The 20099-nt window shown below is 38.8% G+C and overlaps 1 protein-coding gene across 2 annotated transcripts in view; it reads right to left on the minus strand.

Annotated features, from left to right (window-relative positions):
- Nucleotides 1-2646: 2646 nt before the first annotated feature.
- LOC124787703 (phospholipid-transporting ATPase ABCA1-like) overlaps nucleotides 2647-20099 on the minus strand; it is a 446510-nt gene continuing 429057 nt past the window's right edge. For both annotated transcript variants that reach the window (XM_047254537.1, XM_047254536.1), the window contains 2 exons: nucleotides 18413-18632; nucleotides 2647-4235 (listed from right to left, as the gene is read on the minus strand). In XM_047254537.1, the coding sequence (XP_047110493.1) occupies nucleotides 4056-4235; nucleotides 18413-18632 (400 nt within the window). In that variant the 3' untranslated portion in view covers nucleotides 2647-4055. The remainder of the gene's footprint in view (nucleotides 4236-18412; nucleotides 18633-20099) is intronic.

Raw genomic sequence — 20099 nt, forward strand, 5'->3', positions numbered from 1 at the left:
TCCTCATTAGTTATATGATCTACCCACCTAATCTTCAGCATTCTTCTGTAGTGCCACATTTCAAAAGCTTCTATTCTCTTCTTGTCTACACTATTTACTATCCGTGTTTCATTTCCATACATGGCTACACTCCATACAAATATTTTCAGAAAGGACTTCCTGACATTTAAATCTATACTTAATGTTAACAAATTTCTCTTCTTCAGAAACGTTTTCCTAGCCATAGCCAGTCTACATTTTATATCCTCTCTACTTTGACCATCATCAGTTATTTTGCTCCCCAAATAGCAAAACTCCTTTACTACTTTAAGTGTCTCATTCCCTAATCTAATTCCTCGGCATCGCCTGATTTAATTCAACCACATTCCATTATCCTCATTTTGCTTTTGTGAATGTTCACCTTATATTATCCTTTTAAAACACTGCCCATTCTGTTCAGATGCGCTTGCAGGTCCTGTGCTATTTCTTCTCCATGGATTTTAATTCCTACTCCGAATGTTTCTTTTGTTTCCTTCACTGCTTGCTCAATATACAGGTTGAATAACATCAGAGATACGCTACAACCCTATCTCACTCCCTTCTCAATCACTGCTTCCCTTTCTTGCTCCTTGACTCTTGTAACTTCCATCTGGCTTCTGTACAAATTGTAAACAGCCATTTGCTCCATGTACTTTACCCCTGCCACCTTTGAAATTTGAAAAAGAGTATTCAAGTCAACATTGTCAGAAGCTTTGTTTAAGTCTACAAATGCTATAAACATTGGTTTGCCTTTCCTTAATCTATTTTCTAAGATAAGTCGTAGGGTCAGTATTGCCTTGTGTGTCCCAACGTTTCTACAGAATCCAAACTGATCTTCCCCAAGGTTGGCTCCTGCCAGATTTACCATTCATCTCTAAAGAATGTGTGTTAGTGTTTTGCAGCTGTGACTTATTAAACTGACAGTTCGGTAATTTTCACACTTGTCAACACCTGCTTTCTTTAGGATTGGAATTACTATATTCTTCTTGAAGTCTGAGTTGTATTTCACCTGTCTCATACATGTTGCTCACCAGATTGTAGAGTTTTGACATGGCTGGCTCTACCGAGGCTATCAGTAGTTCTAATGGAATATTGTCTACTCCCGGGGCCTCGTTTCGACTTATGTCTTTCAGTGTTCTGTCAAATTCTTCACGCAGTATCATATCTCCCATTTCATCTATCTATGTCTCCCATTTCTATAATATTGCTTTCAAGTACATGCCCTCTATATTGTCCTTCCACCTTTCTCCTTTCCCTTCTTTGCTTAGGACTGGTTTACCATCTGAGCTCTTGATATTCATACATGTGATTCTCTTTTCTCCAGAGGTCTCTTTAATTTTCCTGTAGGCAGTATCTATTTTACCCCTAGAGGTTCCTGTGCTTCTTGGCACTCAGCATACTCACTTTTATTGTACAGAAAGTAATTCCTTACTTCAAAGAAAGTTCTTCCGCCATGTAATCTGAACTTAATGACACTTCTGTCTCACGTACAAAGTATACTTTTGAATGGGGATAGCCTGAACTACCTCTCACATCATGCATCATTAGCTCTGCAGTCATACTAATGCATCTATGCTTTCTTGTTTTCACACATTACAAGTAAGAATTAACAGCTCCCTCAAGTTAAGACGGACCCACCTGGCGTCTTAGTGACCTGGCCTTCCTTTATAAACCTTCCTAATTTAGAATTTTATCTAACAACAGTACCTGGAATTTTATTTCCGGAAGGTAAGAATTGACCAGTCACCTTGCAATTTTATAACCTTAGACAAGTTTGCCATTTCTCAGATAAAAATCCACTGCTCTGTGGTACAAGGCAAAATTAAGAACTTGAAGCTCCACAGATGTGGACTGACAGTTGTTACAAGAATGTTATGCTACCCACATTGAGCAAAAAAATAGAGAACTAATGTCTACACAGGTGGACTGATGGCAACAATGTCATCAGAACCAATGGTTGTTTTTCTGTTTACATACATATTATATATAAATACTATTTCTACTCTGATTTACCTAAACAATATTCTGCGTTAACAGGAACTTTCTTTACATTTTTACCACGGCAGAAGTGTTATGGGTAACGCCATTCAAGAAAGAGACAGCTGTATGTATTATAAAAACAGAAAGAAGGTTGCCAAGGACTTTTCACGTATGCTCAAGAAGTTTTGCTGAGAATCTTGAACACATCCTCCAGTAAGTTCTGATCTCTTGCCATACAATTCCCGTATTTTTGGAGCCCTGAGGAAAACAGTTGTGGCTGTCTTATTTGCTTAGGATGAAGAGGTGTACACCTGGGTACAATATTGTTCCATACACAAGGGCAAACATTTTTCCACAAAAGCAATGAGCATCTTGTTTCACAATGGGATGGATGTATTAAGAGTTAAGGGAATTACTTTTGAACTAATAAACAGTTTGCTTACTCTTTTTCCAACAGTCTTGTTTTAATTTGATTGCTTCTTCTATCATGTGCTAAATTAAGTATGGTTATTAAATGAATATCAGTTTCCAAGCTGGAGAAATTGACCATGCTTTACTGCTGTTTACTAGATGTAAAGAAAGAAAAACTTATTAACTCCATAATGACCGTATATGCTGAATTATTTCAAAGATCTTTTTATTGCAGAACAATTTTATTTCCCTTTTTAAGATACAATTTCTTTGGCATTTATAAACATATAAAAAGAAGGCCACAGCATATAGCTCACATACATGATTCTTTTTATGTTATTTTATACATAAATGTACAAAAATGCACTGATAATAGAAGGCTCATGTAACTCATTGTCTTAGCACTTCAGTTAAAATATGTTAATACCTACTCCAACATGTATTACTTATATGCTACATAAAAAAGTTATCTCATAAATAAATCCGTAAGTTAAAATGAGATTCGTAGTTTTTAGTCAATGTAATATAGCTGCACACTTTGAACATTACCAACAATTCAAATATTATAAATAAATAAAATATGTGGTGTATCTATCAGCTGCCTTACTGTCTTTATTACAATTTTTATGACAATTCATTTCCATGCTACTGATAATATCATACAGCAATCATCACTAGCATTGATTTGCTTGATTACAAAATTAAAGCTCAAAGACAAAACATTACTTGTCAGTGCAGTTCCAGGATAATACGAAAAAGAGATAATTACATAAAGAAACAACAAAAATAATAGCTGCACATCGCAGTGTAGTCCTTGTTCTCATCATCCCCAAAAGTAATACATTTTTACACTGCTTGTACATTTGAATATTCTGAATTATCTTCCCAAATTTTAATGACTGTTCAGGAATCACAAAGCACACATATACTTACATTTTCTATTTCCTATTCATAGTCCCTAACTTTAATTTATCCCAAGGACTGTAGTGACGTGTCATCAATCTCTATCAATACTAACACATTCTGTCAACAACAACTTATGGATATAAAATGCCTCCATATTGAGGCACAATGAACCCTCAATGCTGAATCTCCCAGCCTAACATAATGCTTGCCTGAATAGACACTGCCATTCACTCCACCATTTTCCCCTTCTTCAATACCCTACGACGTACTCTCTCAATATCTATGTCTTTCTTTGTTAATAAGCTTACATACTGTAGACTGTAACTGTTGCTGTTAAGCAAAAAACTAATTTTACTCAGTAATATTGCTTACTTTATAAGCAATCAACAGTACAGAATATTTGGCATGATTATTAAAAAAAAAAAAAAACAAAGCATGCCAGTACACTCCACAGTACACTATGTAATTCCTTGTCCAGTGAAATTACAATGTTAAATCAAATGCCACACTCAATATTTATTCAGTAACAAGACTAGCACCCTGCCAGTGGAAAAATAATTCTTTGTTTTTCAGAGCTAGTTTTCATATCAAAAAGATAGAAAAAATAAAAGTTTTAAATAATCTTACAAATATGCATAATAAAGTTGTAAATAGTCTATACAAATATGCATCATTTTTACAGGAGTGATAGTAAACTTAAAAATTAATCTACACATATCATTTTTTTTTATTTTGTCTTTCTAAACTGATGCAATTCCGTCTGTATTCTGTCTCGCAAAAGACATAAAAATCTGCTCCAGTGTTGTTTCACTTACAGCATAGTCTTCTAACACACTGAAATTTTTCTTCATATCTTCTAATGTTGTAAACAATTGTTTCAGTGTGATTTGTGGATTGGTTATCTGATAATGAAGTAAACCCTAAAAAAATTGTTTTATGTATAATTAATTTTACTATCAGCAGATTTGTTAATGACACTCAACTAGAATATTTTACTTTAGGTAAGGACTATTCATAAAATACCTAGTTGTTTTGGGCTGCACATGTACAAATTAGCTTTCTGTTGAGAAATAACTTTAAAAGCAACATGAAAACACGTCTTAATATTAATTTGTCAAATTATGTAACACAACCTAAAACATGAATGAAGATTAACAAAGAAGTTGTACTCCCATGGTTCAAGAGGGAAACATATGATTGAGGAAATTCTTTCACATAATTTCCATGCCTTACATCATTATAAACCAGCGCGTACTATACCTGTTATGAAGGGTACAGGATGAGGTGAAGAAAAGTAAGGAAAGAAAACAGAAATTTTCAGCAAGGTGGGAGACTGTTTTGAAGAGTGGAAAGTAGTTAACTGTACAGTTTGAGATGTAACTGTCAAGTTAATAAATCTACTTAATGCAGTAGTCATACCACATCCATATGGAAGTAGGCAATACACTTTTCAGTTACATTATTTGGCACCTCTCGACTACATGAATACTCTATAATTCATATTTTCATTATCTTCACCTGCAATCTATATTCCTTAGATTTTAAAAGTTATTTATGATCATTTAAAGTAATTTAATTACTTGTAGACAGGAACATACATAATATCATTTTATATACTGGGCTTTGAAAATATAGACATCAATACTTCAAGGAGCCATGTTTCAGTTCAGCCTTTTTGTTGATATTAATATCACTTCAATGATTTAATACAGGTTTTTTTCCTAAAATTCATAAATTTTTATCACAGAATCTGGTTATCCAACGTGTAATAGTGCATTAGTCTTGGATTATGTGTAAATAAAAGCAATGGGAATCTATAAGCATTTTGTCTATAAAATTTGCCAATTTATTCATCAGCTACAAAATTTCACAAATTTTGGGTAAAAAAAAAAGTCTAACAAAAATTATTAGCTCAGATTTTTTCTTTGTTTATAAAAAATGTGTATAGCCATTGAGAATTATGTGAATATTTAATTTTCCATTATAAATATATAAGTTTACTGACAGCAAGAAATGTAATAACTATGCTTGTTATTTGAGAACTAAATCCTTTGCCTGCTCAAGATGTGTTAACGTGTGTTGCTGCTACTGTCCCCAGGTGTTCTGTACAAGTCAAGGAGAGTGGGTCTGCGCATTAGCCGAGTCAGTCTGTGACGTGACGTGCTTTCGATGTTACGATGTGGGGAGTTGGCGACACCATGTCACGTGGCACGGCCGTATGCCACAAGGACCAGTTGAGTTGGAACAACAAAGAAGCATGGGCTGCTGCCGGAAAGTATTAAAGTTGTATTCACACGACTGGCCAGTGGCGACCAGGATTTGCTAATACCTCGAGTGCTATGTGGATGGATGGCGTGTGAATTTCACACGAAGAAGAAAAAATTAATCGCCAAGCTTTTGTGGTGGGTTCCTTCTTCTATATACAGTGAATATTATTGTGTACTTAAGGACTGTTACTGTTGCAGTTGCTTGTGCTAATGGCCAGTAAAGCATTCACTGCAGTGGTGGCGAGACAAGCTATGTTCTGGAACAGCCATGAAATTATGTTACTAAAGTGGCTAGAAATAGCGCCTCGCATTTGTAAGTTTGGATCTGGTGCTTGGTGGCACGCTGAAGGTAGTTGGTTCACTTGAACTTCATTTCTTAATGTAGTTATATATTTAGAATTTTCTGGTTTTATGAATTAGTGGCAGTTGTTTTTTAATAATTTCTTGTGTGTATGGAAGGCAAGTGGCCACGATAAATATAGGTCACATTGTGTTTTAGGGTTGGATAGAGGACGTGTGTATTTTGGTCTGTGGCCATAGGGGCCATGATTATTGCGTTAGTGACGTTTTGCCTTAAGCTTGCATAAAGTCTAGAATCTTCCGGACGCTGAGTGTAGTAGAATGCTAATTGTAAATAGAACAATTAATAGTACCCTTCAGCTCAGATAGCATCAAATTAATTTTTCCTTTTCAGTAAGTGGAAAACTGAGTGAGAAAGGCGATAGCCGACATTGTAAACATTTGGTTGTTGTTACCGGCACATACAGGGGCCGTTGTCACAAGTGTGACAGTCAATATTATAAATACTAATTATGGATAGGGCCTTGATATGTAAATGATGTTAACTGATTATTACTGCTGATGAATTCATGTGTATGTGTAATCAATAAAGAAGTGTTGCAACTCCAAACTGGTTGTGTTACTGGCATACAAGGTTAGAGTGTGCAATCGCCACACCAATGGTAGCAGAGCACTCTTTCCGCTGACGGCTTTAGTCTGTTTGTAGTTGCTATGCTTTGCCTTATATTGTTTCTTTTGTCTCTTTTCTGACTTGTCTATTGTTAATACTGTGGACTTGTTGCTTTCAGGACTTCCTTGTCGCCATGGCCAGTCAAATCTGCCCCGGCATATTGTATTTGCATCAGGATCATCTAGTGCATGAGTTTCGTGAACGCATCTTGTCAACCGAGGGCAGCGTAGCTGATTTAGTGGCCTGACTTTATGCCGCGGCTGACGCTCCAGTATTGTTGTCCATGGATGTTTCTGTCTCATCTGTCTACTTCCCTGGCTGAATTAGTGGCAACTATTTCCCTTTTTGAGCTTAATCCACCTACTCCTAAACAGTTGTATCGCATTCAGGCCCCTGGCCCATTACAACTCTTGTCTCATTGATTTAGCCACAGTAGGGGTAGCAGTAATCGTTCTGGGGTTAACTGTTTCGGAGCAGGATTGTGTTAACCACATACTGGAGGTAATCCACCCGCAACACCGCACACACTTAGTTTTGGTGGAAAGGCCAGGTAGTTTCCAGCAACTCCAATGTCTGATTAATACAGTGGATGCCTTAACATTTGCTGATGAGCAGATACAAAACTGAGTCTCAAAAATGCGCTCCCCGTGAATCGTCGAGCCACAGGTGCCGACGAACCTTATGCAGAACGTGTCTAACATCCGACTCTGTTTCCACTGTCAAGCTTCCGACCATCTTGTCCGACAGTGCCCAGTGCAGCGTCATGAACGTGCATCTAAGTGACGCCAGAGTGGGGTTATCGTCCGTTTCCCACCTCCCTTACGTATGTGCGTCTCTGGGAAATGAGCCGGTCTGTGACCTCCTCGATTCCGGGAGTTCCCAATCTTTGGTAGATAAGCTGTGGTACCTGGAGTTTTGGCACTTGTGCAGATTTTCTAGCCTTCGTCCTGGCAGGTACAGATGTCGTGTGGCCAATGGGCAAGAGTTGCCTGTCTTGGGGGAGGTAAGAGTTAAGGTGTTTGTACAAGGGTTTTCTTGGCCAATCTTGTTACTGATAGCTGACGGATTGAACACCCCTCTCATTCTAGGGTGTGATTTCATTCAGGCAACACAGTTGGTATTAGACTATACAGGGGGGACGTTTTATTTCAAGTTCCGGCCTGATTGCAAAATTAGCTTTTGTAGTTGCAATCGTGCGAGTGGGGTGCACGCGGTGACTGAGGACGCATGAATTTAATTAAGTATAATATACTGCTGACCGATAGTGTTCCAGTGCGCCATGCACCTTACCGTCTTTCCCCACCCAAAATGAAAATATTATGTGAGAAGATCGTTCACATGTTACTTGATGAGGTCAGTAGGTATTCAATTCTCCCTACGCTTCGCCTGTTTTTCTCGTTTCCATGGGACAGAGCGGTGACTATCGGGCCGTGGTTGATTACCACTCCTTAAACCAGAAGGTCACACTAGAGTCAGTACCTTTACCGGACCTCCGTAATTGTTTCACCAGGTTCAGAGGTGACACCATCTTCACGGTCCTGGACTTGAATCAGGCTTATTACCAAATTCCCCTCACCGAAAACTCTAAAGCAGCCACTGCATTTTGCACCGATTGGAATTTGTTCAAATTTAATTGTGTGCCCTTTGGATTGGCGACTGGTGCAGCAGCATTGTCTCGGCTTCTCGATAATGTGCTCGGGGACCTCAAATTCAAGTGCATGTATAACTATCTTGACGATTTAGTCACTTTCAGTGGTTCATTTGAGGATCATCTCGAACATCTGAAGTAAGTCTTTGACAGATTGTGTTCGGCAGGCCTAACGGTGAAGCCCTCTAAAGTTAACATCTGCCGTCCGTGTACATCCTTCTTACGACATCTCATATCAGCAAGTGGGGTGCGTATCGATCAAAGTCGATCAAGGAATTTCCGCCCTCTCATGTCAAGCAGGCAATTGCATGTTTCATCGGTATGACTAATTTCTTCAGGAAATTTATCCCCAGTTTTGCCCAGATTGCGGCCTCTTTGAACCAGCTGCGAAAAAAGAATACTGCCTTCGTTTGAGGAGGTGAACAACAAGAGGGCTTTGAAGCCCTCAATACAGCAATTGCTACCCCTCCGGTCTTGGCGATACCGGATTTTAACCAGCCTTTTATTGTCCAGACGGACGCATCTCATGCCGGCATTGCCGCGGTGTTATTGCAAGAACAACAGGGCAAAAGGCACTCCTATGCGCCTCGGTGCCTTAATGACACAGAGCGGAACTACTCCATCTATGAGTGCGAGGCATTGGCGGTCCTCTTTGCTTTAGAAAAATTCACATTCTATTTGGAGCACCGTGAATTTGTTTTGGGATTGTTACAGTCAGGTAGGGAAGAGTACCCCCTGGATCAGATTTTTATCGATTACATTAGCCCTCTGCCCCTTACTAAAAGAGGAAACAGGTACATACTGGTTGCTATTGATGCCTTCACCTGTTTCATGTGGCTTCTGCCCACTCGTGGCATTACTACCGAAATTATGGTGCCAACAGCTGTCTAGGATCATCTCCTGGTTTGGGCCTCCAAAAAGCTGTCAGCGACAATGCTCCCACCTTCTTATCTAAGGTGTTCAAGGGGTTTTGCTTTGCTAATGGGATCAAACACATCACAACTACTCCCTATTATCCGAAGGCATCCTTCGCAGAGCGTGTCAGTCGAAATTTGAAGGCCGCTCTCTGCATTTATCATTCACGAACACCTACGTGTTGGGATGCTACCTTACCCTGGCTAAACCAAGCCAAACTCTGCCAAGCATGAGTCCACAGGCAATGCGCCTAGCTGTTTAATGTTCGCTTATGTCCCGAACTAGTCTCTCTCTCTCCAATTTATGGGACATTAACAACCTTCTTCCATGCCAAGTTACTCCGGTGAGTTTGCAGGAAAATTGGAAACGGGCTAAAAATAATTTTGATCTGGCCCACTCGGTATAACCAAGGTAGGCGTTCCTTACACGGTAAGGTCGAGGATCTCGTGCTCATCAGGGATGTTGCTGGCGGTACCGGGTTTGGTCTGAAACGCAAGCATATGCCACGATTCAGGGGCCCCACGCCGGTAGTGAAAATCCTTAGTCCGGTCAACCTTGTAGTCAAGGATCTCTCATCTGGCCGTAATTCCAGGGTGCATCTCAGTCAGGTTAAACTCGGGAACCAGTGTACCCCATAGTCTGCTGCGGTTCCTAAACTAAACCCCCCCCCCCCCCCCCCCCCCTCCGGTCATCCTTGGGGGGGGGGGGGGGGGGGATTGAGCCAGTCCAGTGGGTTTCTGGCACCAGGCGATATTGATTCTTACTCCCATCTTTGATTGTTGTCCCTGTGCCTTCTTCTCTTTGCATCTTTTGGGGCAGGCTATTAATGGTGGCGCGCATGTACAAGTCGAGGAGAGTGGGACCGCGCATTAGCCGAGTCAGTCTGTGACGTGATGTGCTTTCGATGTTATGATGTGGGGAGTTGGCGACACCATGTCACTTGGCACGGCCGCATGCCATGAGGACCAGTTGAGTTGGAGCAACAAAGAAGCATGGGCTGCTGCCGGAAAGTATTAAAGTTGTATTCACACGACTGGCCAGTGGCGACCAGGATTTGCTAATACCTCGAGTGCTATGTGGATGGATGGCGTGTGAATTTCACACGAAGAAGAAAAAATTAATCGCCAAGCTTTTGTGGTGGGTTCCTCCTTCTATATATAGTGAATATTATTGTGTACTTAAGGACCGTTGAATGTTGCAGTTGCTCGTGCTAGAGGCCAGTAAAGCATTCACTGCAGTGGTGGCGAGGTGAATTATGTTCTGGAACGGCAATGAAATTATGTTACTAAAGTGGCTAGAAATAGCGCCTCACATTTGTAAGTTTGGATTTGGTGCTTAGTGGCATGCTGAAGGTAGTTGGTTCACTTGAACGTCATTTCTTAATTTAGTTATAGATTCAGATTTTCTGGTTTTACAAATTAGTGGTAGTAGTTGTTTCTTAATAAATTCTTGTGTGTATGGCAAGTCGCCATGATAAATATAGGTCACATTGTGTTTTTGGGTCGGATAGAGGACGTGTGTATTTTGGTCTGTGGCCATCGGGGCCGTGATTATTGCATTAGCGACCTACTGAAGTGACATATTGCAATTTCAATTATCTATTTGAAGGTTGATTGTCACGTAAGGTACTGCACATTTGATTTACATGGTGTCAGCCATTCAGCAAAGACAGATTATCTTGTAAGGTGGACCTTAAGTCATTGGGTGTGGACTGACATCTTTTCATGTAGTATCTTGATTTTATTTATTTATTTATTTTTTTTGTTTTATTTTTTTATTTTTTTTTTTTGTTTTTTGGGTCAAAGGACAATAAGCTCCTTAATTCTGTCCATTGGTTAACTTGTAATATGTTTGTATTAAGGTATTGCTTTTCTATATATATTTGTGTAACTTGTATACAGGGTGTTACAAAAAGGTACGGCCAAACTTTCAGGAAACATTCCTCACACACAAAGAAAGAAAATATGTTATGTGGACATGTGTCCAGAAACGCTTACTTTCCTTGTTGGAGCTCATTTTATTACTTCTCTTCAAATCACATTAATCATGGAATGGAAACACACAGCAACAGAACGTACCAGCGTGACTTCAAACACTTTGTTACAGGAAATGTTCAAAATGTCCTCCGTTAGCGAGGATACATGCATCCACCCTCCGTCGCATTGAATCCCTGATGCGCTGATGCAGCCCTGGAGAATGGCGTATTGTATCACAGCCGTTCACAATATGAGCACGAAGAGTCTCTACATTTGGTACCGGGGTTGCATAGACAAGAGCTTTCAAATGCCTCATAAATGAAAATGAAAATCGTTGAGGTCAGGAGAGCATGGAGGCCATGGAATTGGTCCGCCTCTGCCAATCCATCGGTCACCGAATCTGTCGTTGAGAAGTGTACGAACACTTCAACTGAAATGTGCAGGAGCTCCATTGTGCATGAACCACATATTGTGTCATACTTGTAAAGGCACATGTTCTAGCAGCACAGGTAGAGTATCCCGTATGAAATCATGGCGGTGAATCGAGGAAGTACAGTACATACTGACAAAACTAAAATGAGCTCTAACATGGAAATTAAGCATTTCTGGACACATGTCCACATAACATCTTTTCTTTATTTGTGTGTGAGGAATGTTTCCTGAAAGTTTGGCCGTACCTTTCTGTAACACCCTGCATACTACAGTGTGTCTGCCGCTCATGTTTTCCTGTTTTCAGAAACGTGTATAGTGGTCGACGCAAGCAAACCTAGCCCCACGAGCTTGCAGTGTGATGGAATGTCAGGATTTGAACTCAGGGCCGTCAGGACTCGGTTAACGCGTGATTTCTCTATTCCGTTCAACGAGAGGCTTATTTTAGGCAGAAGATTTCCTACTGCCCAAAGTTGTGTATAAGTTCACCCTTTGGATCGTGTGTTTGTGAAATCATAATAAATTAACATTTGCTTGCATCCATCACATGTTCGTCAAACTGACGTTTAGCCTTAAGCTTGCATAAAGTTTAGAATCTTCCGGATGCTGAGTGTAGTAGAATGCTAATTGCAAATAGAACAGTTAATAGTACCCTTCAGGTCAAATAGCATCAAATTAATTTTACCTTTTCAGTAAGTGGGAAACTGAGTGAGAAAGGCAATAGCCAACACTGTAAACATTTGGTGGTTGTTACTGGCACGTAAAGGGGTCGTTGTCACAAGTGTGACAGTTAATATTGTAAATACTAATTGTAGATAGGGCCTTGATATACAAAGGTTGTTAATTGATTATTACTGCTGATGAATTCATGCATATGTGTAATCAATAAAGAAGTGTTGCAACTACAAACTAGTTGTGTTACTGGTATACAAGGTTAGAGTGTGCAATTGCCACACCACAGCTCTCAGTCCCAAAAATAATTGAGCAACAGAAGTTTCCTGGAGGCAGTAATTCAGCACCTTTGTTACAAGTACTCTGTCAATTTACTGATAAAATTTTGACAGTCAATATGCCTTTATTCTGGACATGAACCAATTTTGCTATCTCTAAGACGTTGGAGCAATGGCTCATCAGATAACCTCAGTATACTATCCAAAGGAAGTAGAAAATTTTGACATTCAAAGTATCTTCACTCTGAACGTGCTCTAATTTTGCCATTCCAAGTCGTTGAAGCAATTATTCATCAGATATCCTCAGTTCTCCATCCAAAGGAAGTAAGTGTGGAATAAAAGCATTTGTGCTGTGTTATTGATTGATTGTTTATGTTCTAGATTTTACTGTGGATAAGACTGATCAACAGAAATTGGCTTCCACAATTTTTGGAAAAGTGATGAGATAGTGGCAACACTCATGAAGCTATATTTGAAAAGGGGACATAATGTTTATAGCGATGATTGGTATTCCAGCCTAGATCTGCTCCTCTGGCTTCATAACCATGGAACAATCATATGTGGTACTATTTTCAGGAACAGGCACAAGAAGCCAATACTACAGGACAAATTGAAATGAGGAAAAACCTATTTTATGTCCACTGATAAATGTTTGCACTGAAGTGATGTGACAGAAGAGAAGTGTGGATGTTGAGCAACTGTAATACCGCAGAAATGTTCCAGATGGAAAACACTAACAGAAAGACTGGTGACAGAATATGCCAATTTCTTACAGACGATGACTCTGGTATGGGGAAGTTGACCATACTGACATGCTACAGAGATCAATCAAATCAATATGAAAGACTGCGAAGCAGTATAAAAAGTTATTTTTCCGTGTATTCGACCTATGCATTTTAAATTCTCAAGCTCCCCACTGAGTAGTAATAAAGTGAAAAAATGGTAGTGTATCATCTGTCTCTGGTAAGAGAAATTGTTGAAGCTTATGTCACAGAAGAGAGGAAAGCTGGCAGATGAAGGCACTTTGATGACAAAAATCCTCTACGATTTACTGGGTAGCATTTTCTAAATATTACTAAAAAAAATAAATGCATCTAGAAACCTGGTACAAATGCCGAACATGCACCATACCGCCATGTTTCAAGGCTTATATTATAAAATAATTATTAACCGTGGATAATTGCACAGGAAAGATGAGATTACACTGATACGTGTCTAAAACTAAAAGAAAAACAGAAAATAAAAATGAAACCAAAAACAAAATAAAAATATATTTTTAACTTTGCCAGTGCCAATCTAGACAGTAATGTACTCTAGAGAAGCTTTACGATACAAAAAACTTTAGGTGTCGAGTAACTGTATTTATTTTATATTGAGGGTGGCAAAATCCAGAGCACCCGATGAAGTTGTCACACCCAGTATACCAGAAATATTCAAATGTTCAGAAAAAGCAAGTTGGCTGTGCAGCAAAACATTACAGGTAGTGACACAAAAGTTGTCTCTCAGCACAATTTGCAGTATTAGGTGACAACAAAGCCATATTCGGCATGAAATGCAGTGAGAACACTTGCAGTGATCACAGGGTCAAGGGATAATGCTGAGCATGTAAATGTCACATTTAGTTTATGAAGCTTAGACGCATATTCCATGTCAGTGTATACTGTACGCAATGATTTGAGAACACATATGCGAGTGTGACAGAAAAATTGATATTTTATTCTGAAGCATGTGAAGTTCCTGGATCTCTCACCAAGAGAGACTGAAATATGACAATGAGCTGAAATTTGAGAGAAGATTTACAAAATTCTACTTACTTCTCCTGTCACAAAATGATGTGCTACAACAACATTTTTTAAATTAATAACACAGTTAGACAATATACAATATTTTGCAATAGGTGGGTGTGAATGTCAAAGTTTCTTTATTTATTTGTGTGTTTAAAAACGCTTATTAATTTGTTCATTTAGATGAAAGGTCTTTAGAAAAACAGAGCAATCAAGAAGAAGAAGGAGGAGGAGGAGAAGAAGAAGAATAATAAGAAGAAGGAGGACAATAATGATTATTACTATGGAGAATAAGTACAGATCATAATTTGTAAACAATAGTTTGTTCCTACCTAATTTCTAAAATCACTCTGAAAAACAGAGAAAATTACTGTGTACAATCAATACTATAAGCACTATCACACTTTTGGAAGAATACCAAATCCGTTTGGCTTTAAAAAGGATAACAGCATCAGAGAAACCATTATGACATTACACTAGACAACTGAAGCAAGGTCTAAGAAAAAATTCAAGACACTTACATAGGCTCTCTCTCTGTCTGTCTGTGTGTGTGTGTGTGTGTGTGTGTGTGTGTGTGTGTAAGGCACTCAACAGCATAAAATGATACAAGATGTTTGAAATGCATACCATGAGAGGAAGTCTCAGATTAAAGCGGATATTAGGCAATCTTTCTTCTGCTTTGTTCAACGAGTCTATCCAAGCAATTAGCAATAAAAGAAAGGATCAGAAGTAGAACTACAATTCACTGTGAGAGGGTAAAAAAAAAAAAAAAAAAAAAAAAAAAAAAAAAAAAAAAAAAAAAAAAAAAGTAAGTAAGTAAGTAAGTACTCTCATGTTTCCTGCAGCTGAAAACTTAAGATATTGAATAGTAAGCAATTTCAAATTTTGGAAGTTTCCTTCTTATTTACTAATGGGCTATCAATACAGGCTTAACTGATTCAAAAGTAATTTTTCTCTCAAGGCTTGCAGGTGGTGTTAGCACAGGCACTTGAAAGCATTTAAAACTAACATAACAGAAGTCAGTACCAACGATTTCAACAGTGTAGTTCTCAGTTAACAGAAATACAGTACATTCTTCATACACAGTATAGCTATAATATCAAGGCCTTATTTAAATCGTGGTGCATCTCCAATTTTCTCCATTTTGAGATTCTAAAGCTCAAATGTAACTGAGTGATACCAATTCTCTGACCAAGATACCTGAAATCCTGCAGTCCATCACTTGTGAGGGATTATCATTTCTTTCTATTGTCATCACTCAATTACTGGTATGTTTAAGTCTCAGTATATTGAAATGAATGAAACTGGATGTGTACCACTACTGACATAAAGCCTTCAATTGACTTTCTGCTGTAACATAATAGATTACTAATATGTCTTCGTATGTTTCTTTAAATTCATCTGGAGAATATGGCAATATATCTTTGAGTTAGTTTCGGGTTCCGTGAATCATTTGCACAATAAATTGTAATGATGTGGAATGAGTCATTTATTTTATCATAAATTATGTTGTAACAACATACTGATTACTTAACACACACACACACACACACACACACACACACACACACACACACACACACACACGTCTCTCACTACATTGTGCTCATTTGACTACCAGATCTGTAATAGCCCACAGTGAGTGTACTGGGGTGGAGGGTGGGGTGTGGGGTGTGGGTGTGCGTAAGGGTTGGGGTGGGGGTGTGGGTGGCTGGCTTGTGGGAGAGTGGGGAGCCATCTGTCTGCTAGCTAGGGGTGCAGGTAGAGGGGGCAGTTGGCAGACTGCTTTGCACATTATTTCACATAATTTGGGATGAGATAACAGCACACAACTAACTGATGTGGGGACACAAATTAGATGGGGGTACTGAAGCAGGAGAAGGCACGTGTAGATGGACTAGGATGTTGTGTAGGTTGGGTGGGTGGTGGAACACCACTTTAGAAGGGGTTGGAAGTATCTTTGGTAGGATGTCCCTAATTTCAGAGCATGATGATAGATAATCAAAGCCTGACAAGGGAAGTGGTTCAGTCATTTCAGTCCGAGTTGGTATTGGTCGACAAGGGGGGATGCTTCTTTGTGGTTGGTTCTTGGGATAGATGTGAGTATCAGGTGTGTGAGGATATGGCATGGGAAATCTGTTTATGAATTAGGTCTGGAAGGTATTGCCTGTCTGTCTCACAAATGAGGCCTTCAGCATACTGGGCAAGGGAGTTATCATTACTGCAGATGCTTCTACCATGGGTGGCCTGACTGTATGGAAGGGATTATTATTATTATTATTATTATAATTATTATTATTATTTATGTGGAAGGGGTGGCAGCTGTCAAAATGCAGGTACAGTTGGCAATTGGTGGGTTTGAGGTGGACTGAGGTGTTGATGGAGCCATCTGAATGGAGGACATCAGCATCTAGGAAGGTGGCACAATGTATGGAAGAGAACCAGGTGAAGTGGATGGGAAAAAAAGGTGTTGAGGTTGTGGAGGAATGCGGATAAAATGTCCTGGCTTTGGGGCCAGATTATAAAGATGTCATCGACAAACTTGTACCAGATCAGGGGTTTTGGGAAGCTAGAAATGTTTCCTGTACAGATACGAGTCAGTAATTCCTGCCCAACACCTTTTACACATTACAATAATAGATATTCTTCTACAGGATAGTAGGAGTTGTCAAGGAGAAACTTTTTCAGTTTGTTTTCAAATGTTACTTTGTTGTCCACCACACATATTATTTCACTGGGCAAATGGTAAAAAAATTTTGGTTGCATTGCTGTGTACCCATTTTTGTGCCAAAGACAATATAAATGTGGTGTAATCAATGTAATTTTTTTCTCTTGGTGTTGTAATTATACACATCATCATTTCTTTTGAACTGTAGTGGATTATTTACAACAAAGGCCATGAGGGAATAAACATACTATGAAGTAGTAGTCAAAATATTTACTTCCTTAAATAGAAGTCTACCAGATGATTGCATGTGAGCACTCACATTTTTCTTACAGCAGGTTTTTGAGCAATTAAGACTTTCTTTCTTAAAGATGAGTTACACCAGGAATGTTATTCTGTATGACATTACTGCGTGAAAATAAGCAAACAGAAACAACTCGCATAGAACTGAAGAGTTGAAAACAACCATTATCAAGGCAATTACAGAAATCACACCAAATGAATTGGCGAAAGCTTCCCAAAACATGCTGAGGGGTGCTGAGTTGTGTATTGAAGTTTATGGTGAACATTTTCAGCACCACCTGTGAACTACTTACCTACTGAGCATTCAGCATGTTGTTTTTCATAATAATAATTAGCTACTCAGTATTTACAATAAACAAGTGCTGTTCATAAGACATGGGGTCACTTCCATTTTATCTTCTCCCTATTGTCATAGATAACTGTTGCCCCACAGTAATGACACACTCGAAGCATTAAACAGCACATTTGCTTGATATCCCAGCCAACTGCTTATTTGATTGATAATTATCTAGTAGACATCTGCCTCATTGTGGGATTGTGTTACTAGCTTCGAATTTGTGTCATTTTCTTGCACTGATTGTAAATTTTTCCTCATCTAGCTTCTTGTTTACTGTCTATTACTAAGGAACAGGTACATGCTTGCAATTGTGAAACAACAATGGAATGGAACAAGACAATGTTCTTTGTGGCTGGCATGCTTTTTATGTAGGTATGCCCACTGGTGGGTTAAAGAAATAGGTACCTAAAAACACGCCTGTATTAGAATGCAGTGTTCTGTCAAAATTTCAGAGCAATTGGTCAAGAACTTTCAGAAATACACAGTTTTGAATAAGTAGACATTCAATTTCTATTTACATAGATCTTCACTATGCTAACTATTATTGCAATCTAAATAACGTATCTTTTTCAGGAGAAAAAAAAAGTGTGCCTCGTGTATGGCTGCCAACCAAGTACCATGTTTTAAGTATAGACCAAAGACAATAATTTTTGAAAACAGTTAAGGCAGGAGAAAGGGAGAAGAGTGTGCGAGGGGTAGGGGGAGGGTGATGGTGTGTGTGTGTGTGTGTGTGAGAGAGAGAGAGAGAGAGAGAGAGGGGGGGGGAGGGGGGGGGGGGAAGGAGGGAGGGAGGGAGGGAGGGAGGGAGAGAGAGAGAGAGAGAGAGAGAGAGAGAGAGATATTTAATACATACCACATGCTCATCTTGGAGAATGCAGTTATTTTTAAATTTTTCTTGAAACCAAAATTTCGGTTTGTTCACTTGCTCTATGTCACTTCCAGATTTTATCTTTATCACAACAGTAAAACCTTGCCCAAACACTTGTTTCAGATACTGACTGTTCCCCATGCACATGAACTGTCCAGCCACCATAATTGCCAGGCGAGTACATAAAGCTTCGCATTCCTCCATGCTGTAAAAAAAAAAAAAAAAAATTGAATATTTATAATGGTTATAATGGCTACTGCTCTAAAATCCTAAGTGAATTAAAACTAAAATTATGAAATAGAACAGCAGTAAAAACTAAATCCTCAAACATTCACTGAGACTTATTCAGCAAATGCGAGAGACAGTATGTTTGCAGGTGTCAAGTTGAACTGATGATTCCATTTTTGTACATTTTAAGCATCCACATATATTATACAACTGTTGTACATATGCATGCAAGTAAGCATGTTCCACATCTCCTCCTAACCACTGGAATGATTCCAACCAGTCTTGGTACACTTATCACTTACTGTCTGGAAGTCATTGGTGTGGGGATAAGAACCAAAGTAGTTGGGGTGGGGGGGGGGGGGGGTGAGAGGGGAAAAAAAAAAACAGTGTAGCCCACAACTCACAAATAGCAATACTTCACTCATCCAGTATTTGAAAATGAGAGCACTCAGAGACAGAGACTTGCAACAAACTTTACACATAATTTCAAACCTTTAAAAAGCTTTCCCTCACTGATGACCCCCCATAAAATGATGAAAGGAGAAAAGTTTATCACTCACTAATTTTTTTCTGTTCATGCAGTAAGACAACCACATGAAGCAGGACATTTTAATTAATTACTTTTTTGTTATTAATTGTATTCACAACATACTTTGCAGACAGTATTCATATATACTACCGAATGTACCAGAAGAATTGAATCATTGGCCAACACATAATTCAGGATATATGTCACGAACACTGAGGTGTGTGGAAAACACCTGCATCATGCAGTATGTTTAAATTTCTTACTTCACTGCTACTAACTCTACATTCAAAACTTTTCACAGACAGTATCCATATCTGCCACTGATTGTACATACAAAAATATATCATTGTACAACACGTACTTCAGGAGATATGATGTCAAAGGCAAAGGTGCATGAAAAACTGCCACATCATACACGATGTTTTAATTTATTGCTTCTTTACTACTAACTCTATTTGCAACACATTTCACAAGCAGTATCTACATATGTTGCTGAACGGACCAACAAAAATATATCATTGTACAACACACAGTTGGGAGATATGATGTCAAATACAGAAATGTACAAAAACTGCAGCATCATGTACAACATTTTAATTTATTATTACTTTACTGCTACCTCTATTTGCAATACACGTCATACACAGTAACCGTATATACCACTGGATGCACATGTAAAATTGTATCACGCGGCAGCACATAGGTCAGGAGATATGACATCATAAACACCGAGTTGCGAGAGAATTAAACAGAAGGGCAAAATTCACTAGAGATACTGGTGAAATGTGTACAAATGTGAGTGAAATACATTAAATATATATGTGTTTGTGGGCAATGCCACAGGTAAAAAGGTCATCCTAAATACCTGAACAACTTCAACCAAGTTTGGTAAAAGTATTAGTTCCAATCCGGAAA

This window comes from Schistocerca piceifrons, chromosome 3, assembly GCF_021461385.2.
Source record: "Schistocerca piceifrons isolate TAMUIC-IGC-003096 chromosome 3, iqSchPice1.1, whole genome shotgun sequence".
Classification (NCBI taxonomy): Eukaryota; Metazoa; Arthropoda; class Insecta; order Orthoptera; family Acrididae; genus Schistocerca; species Schistocerca piceifrons.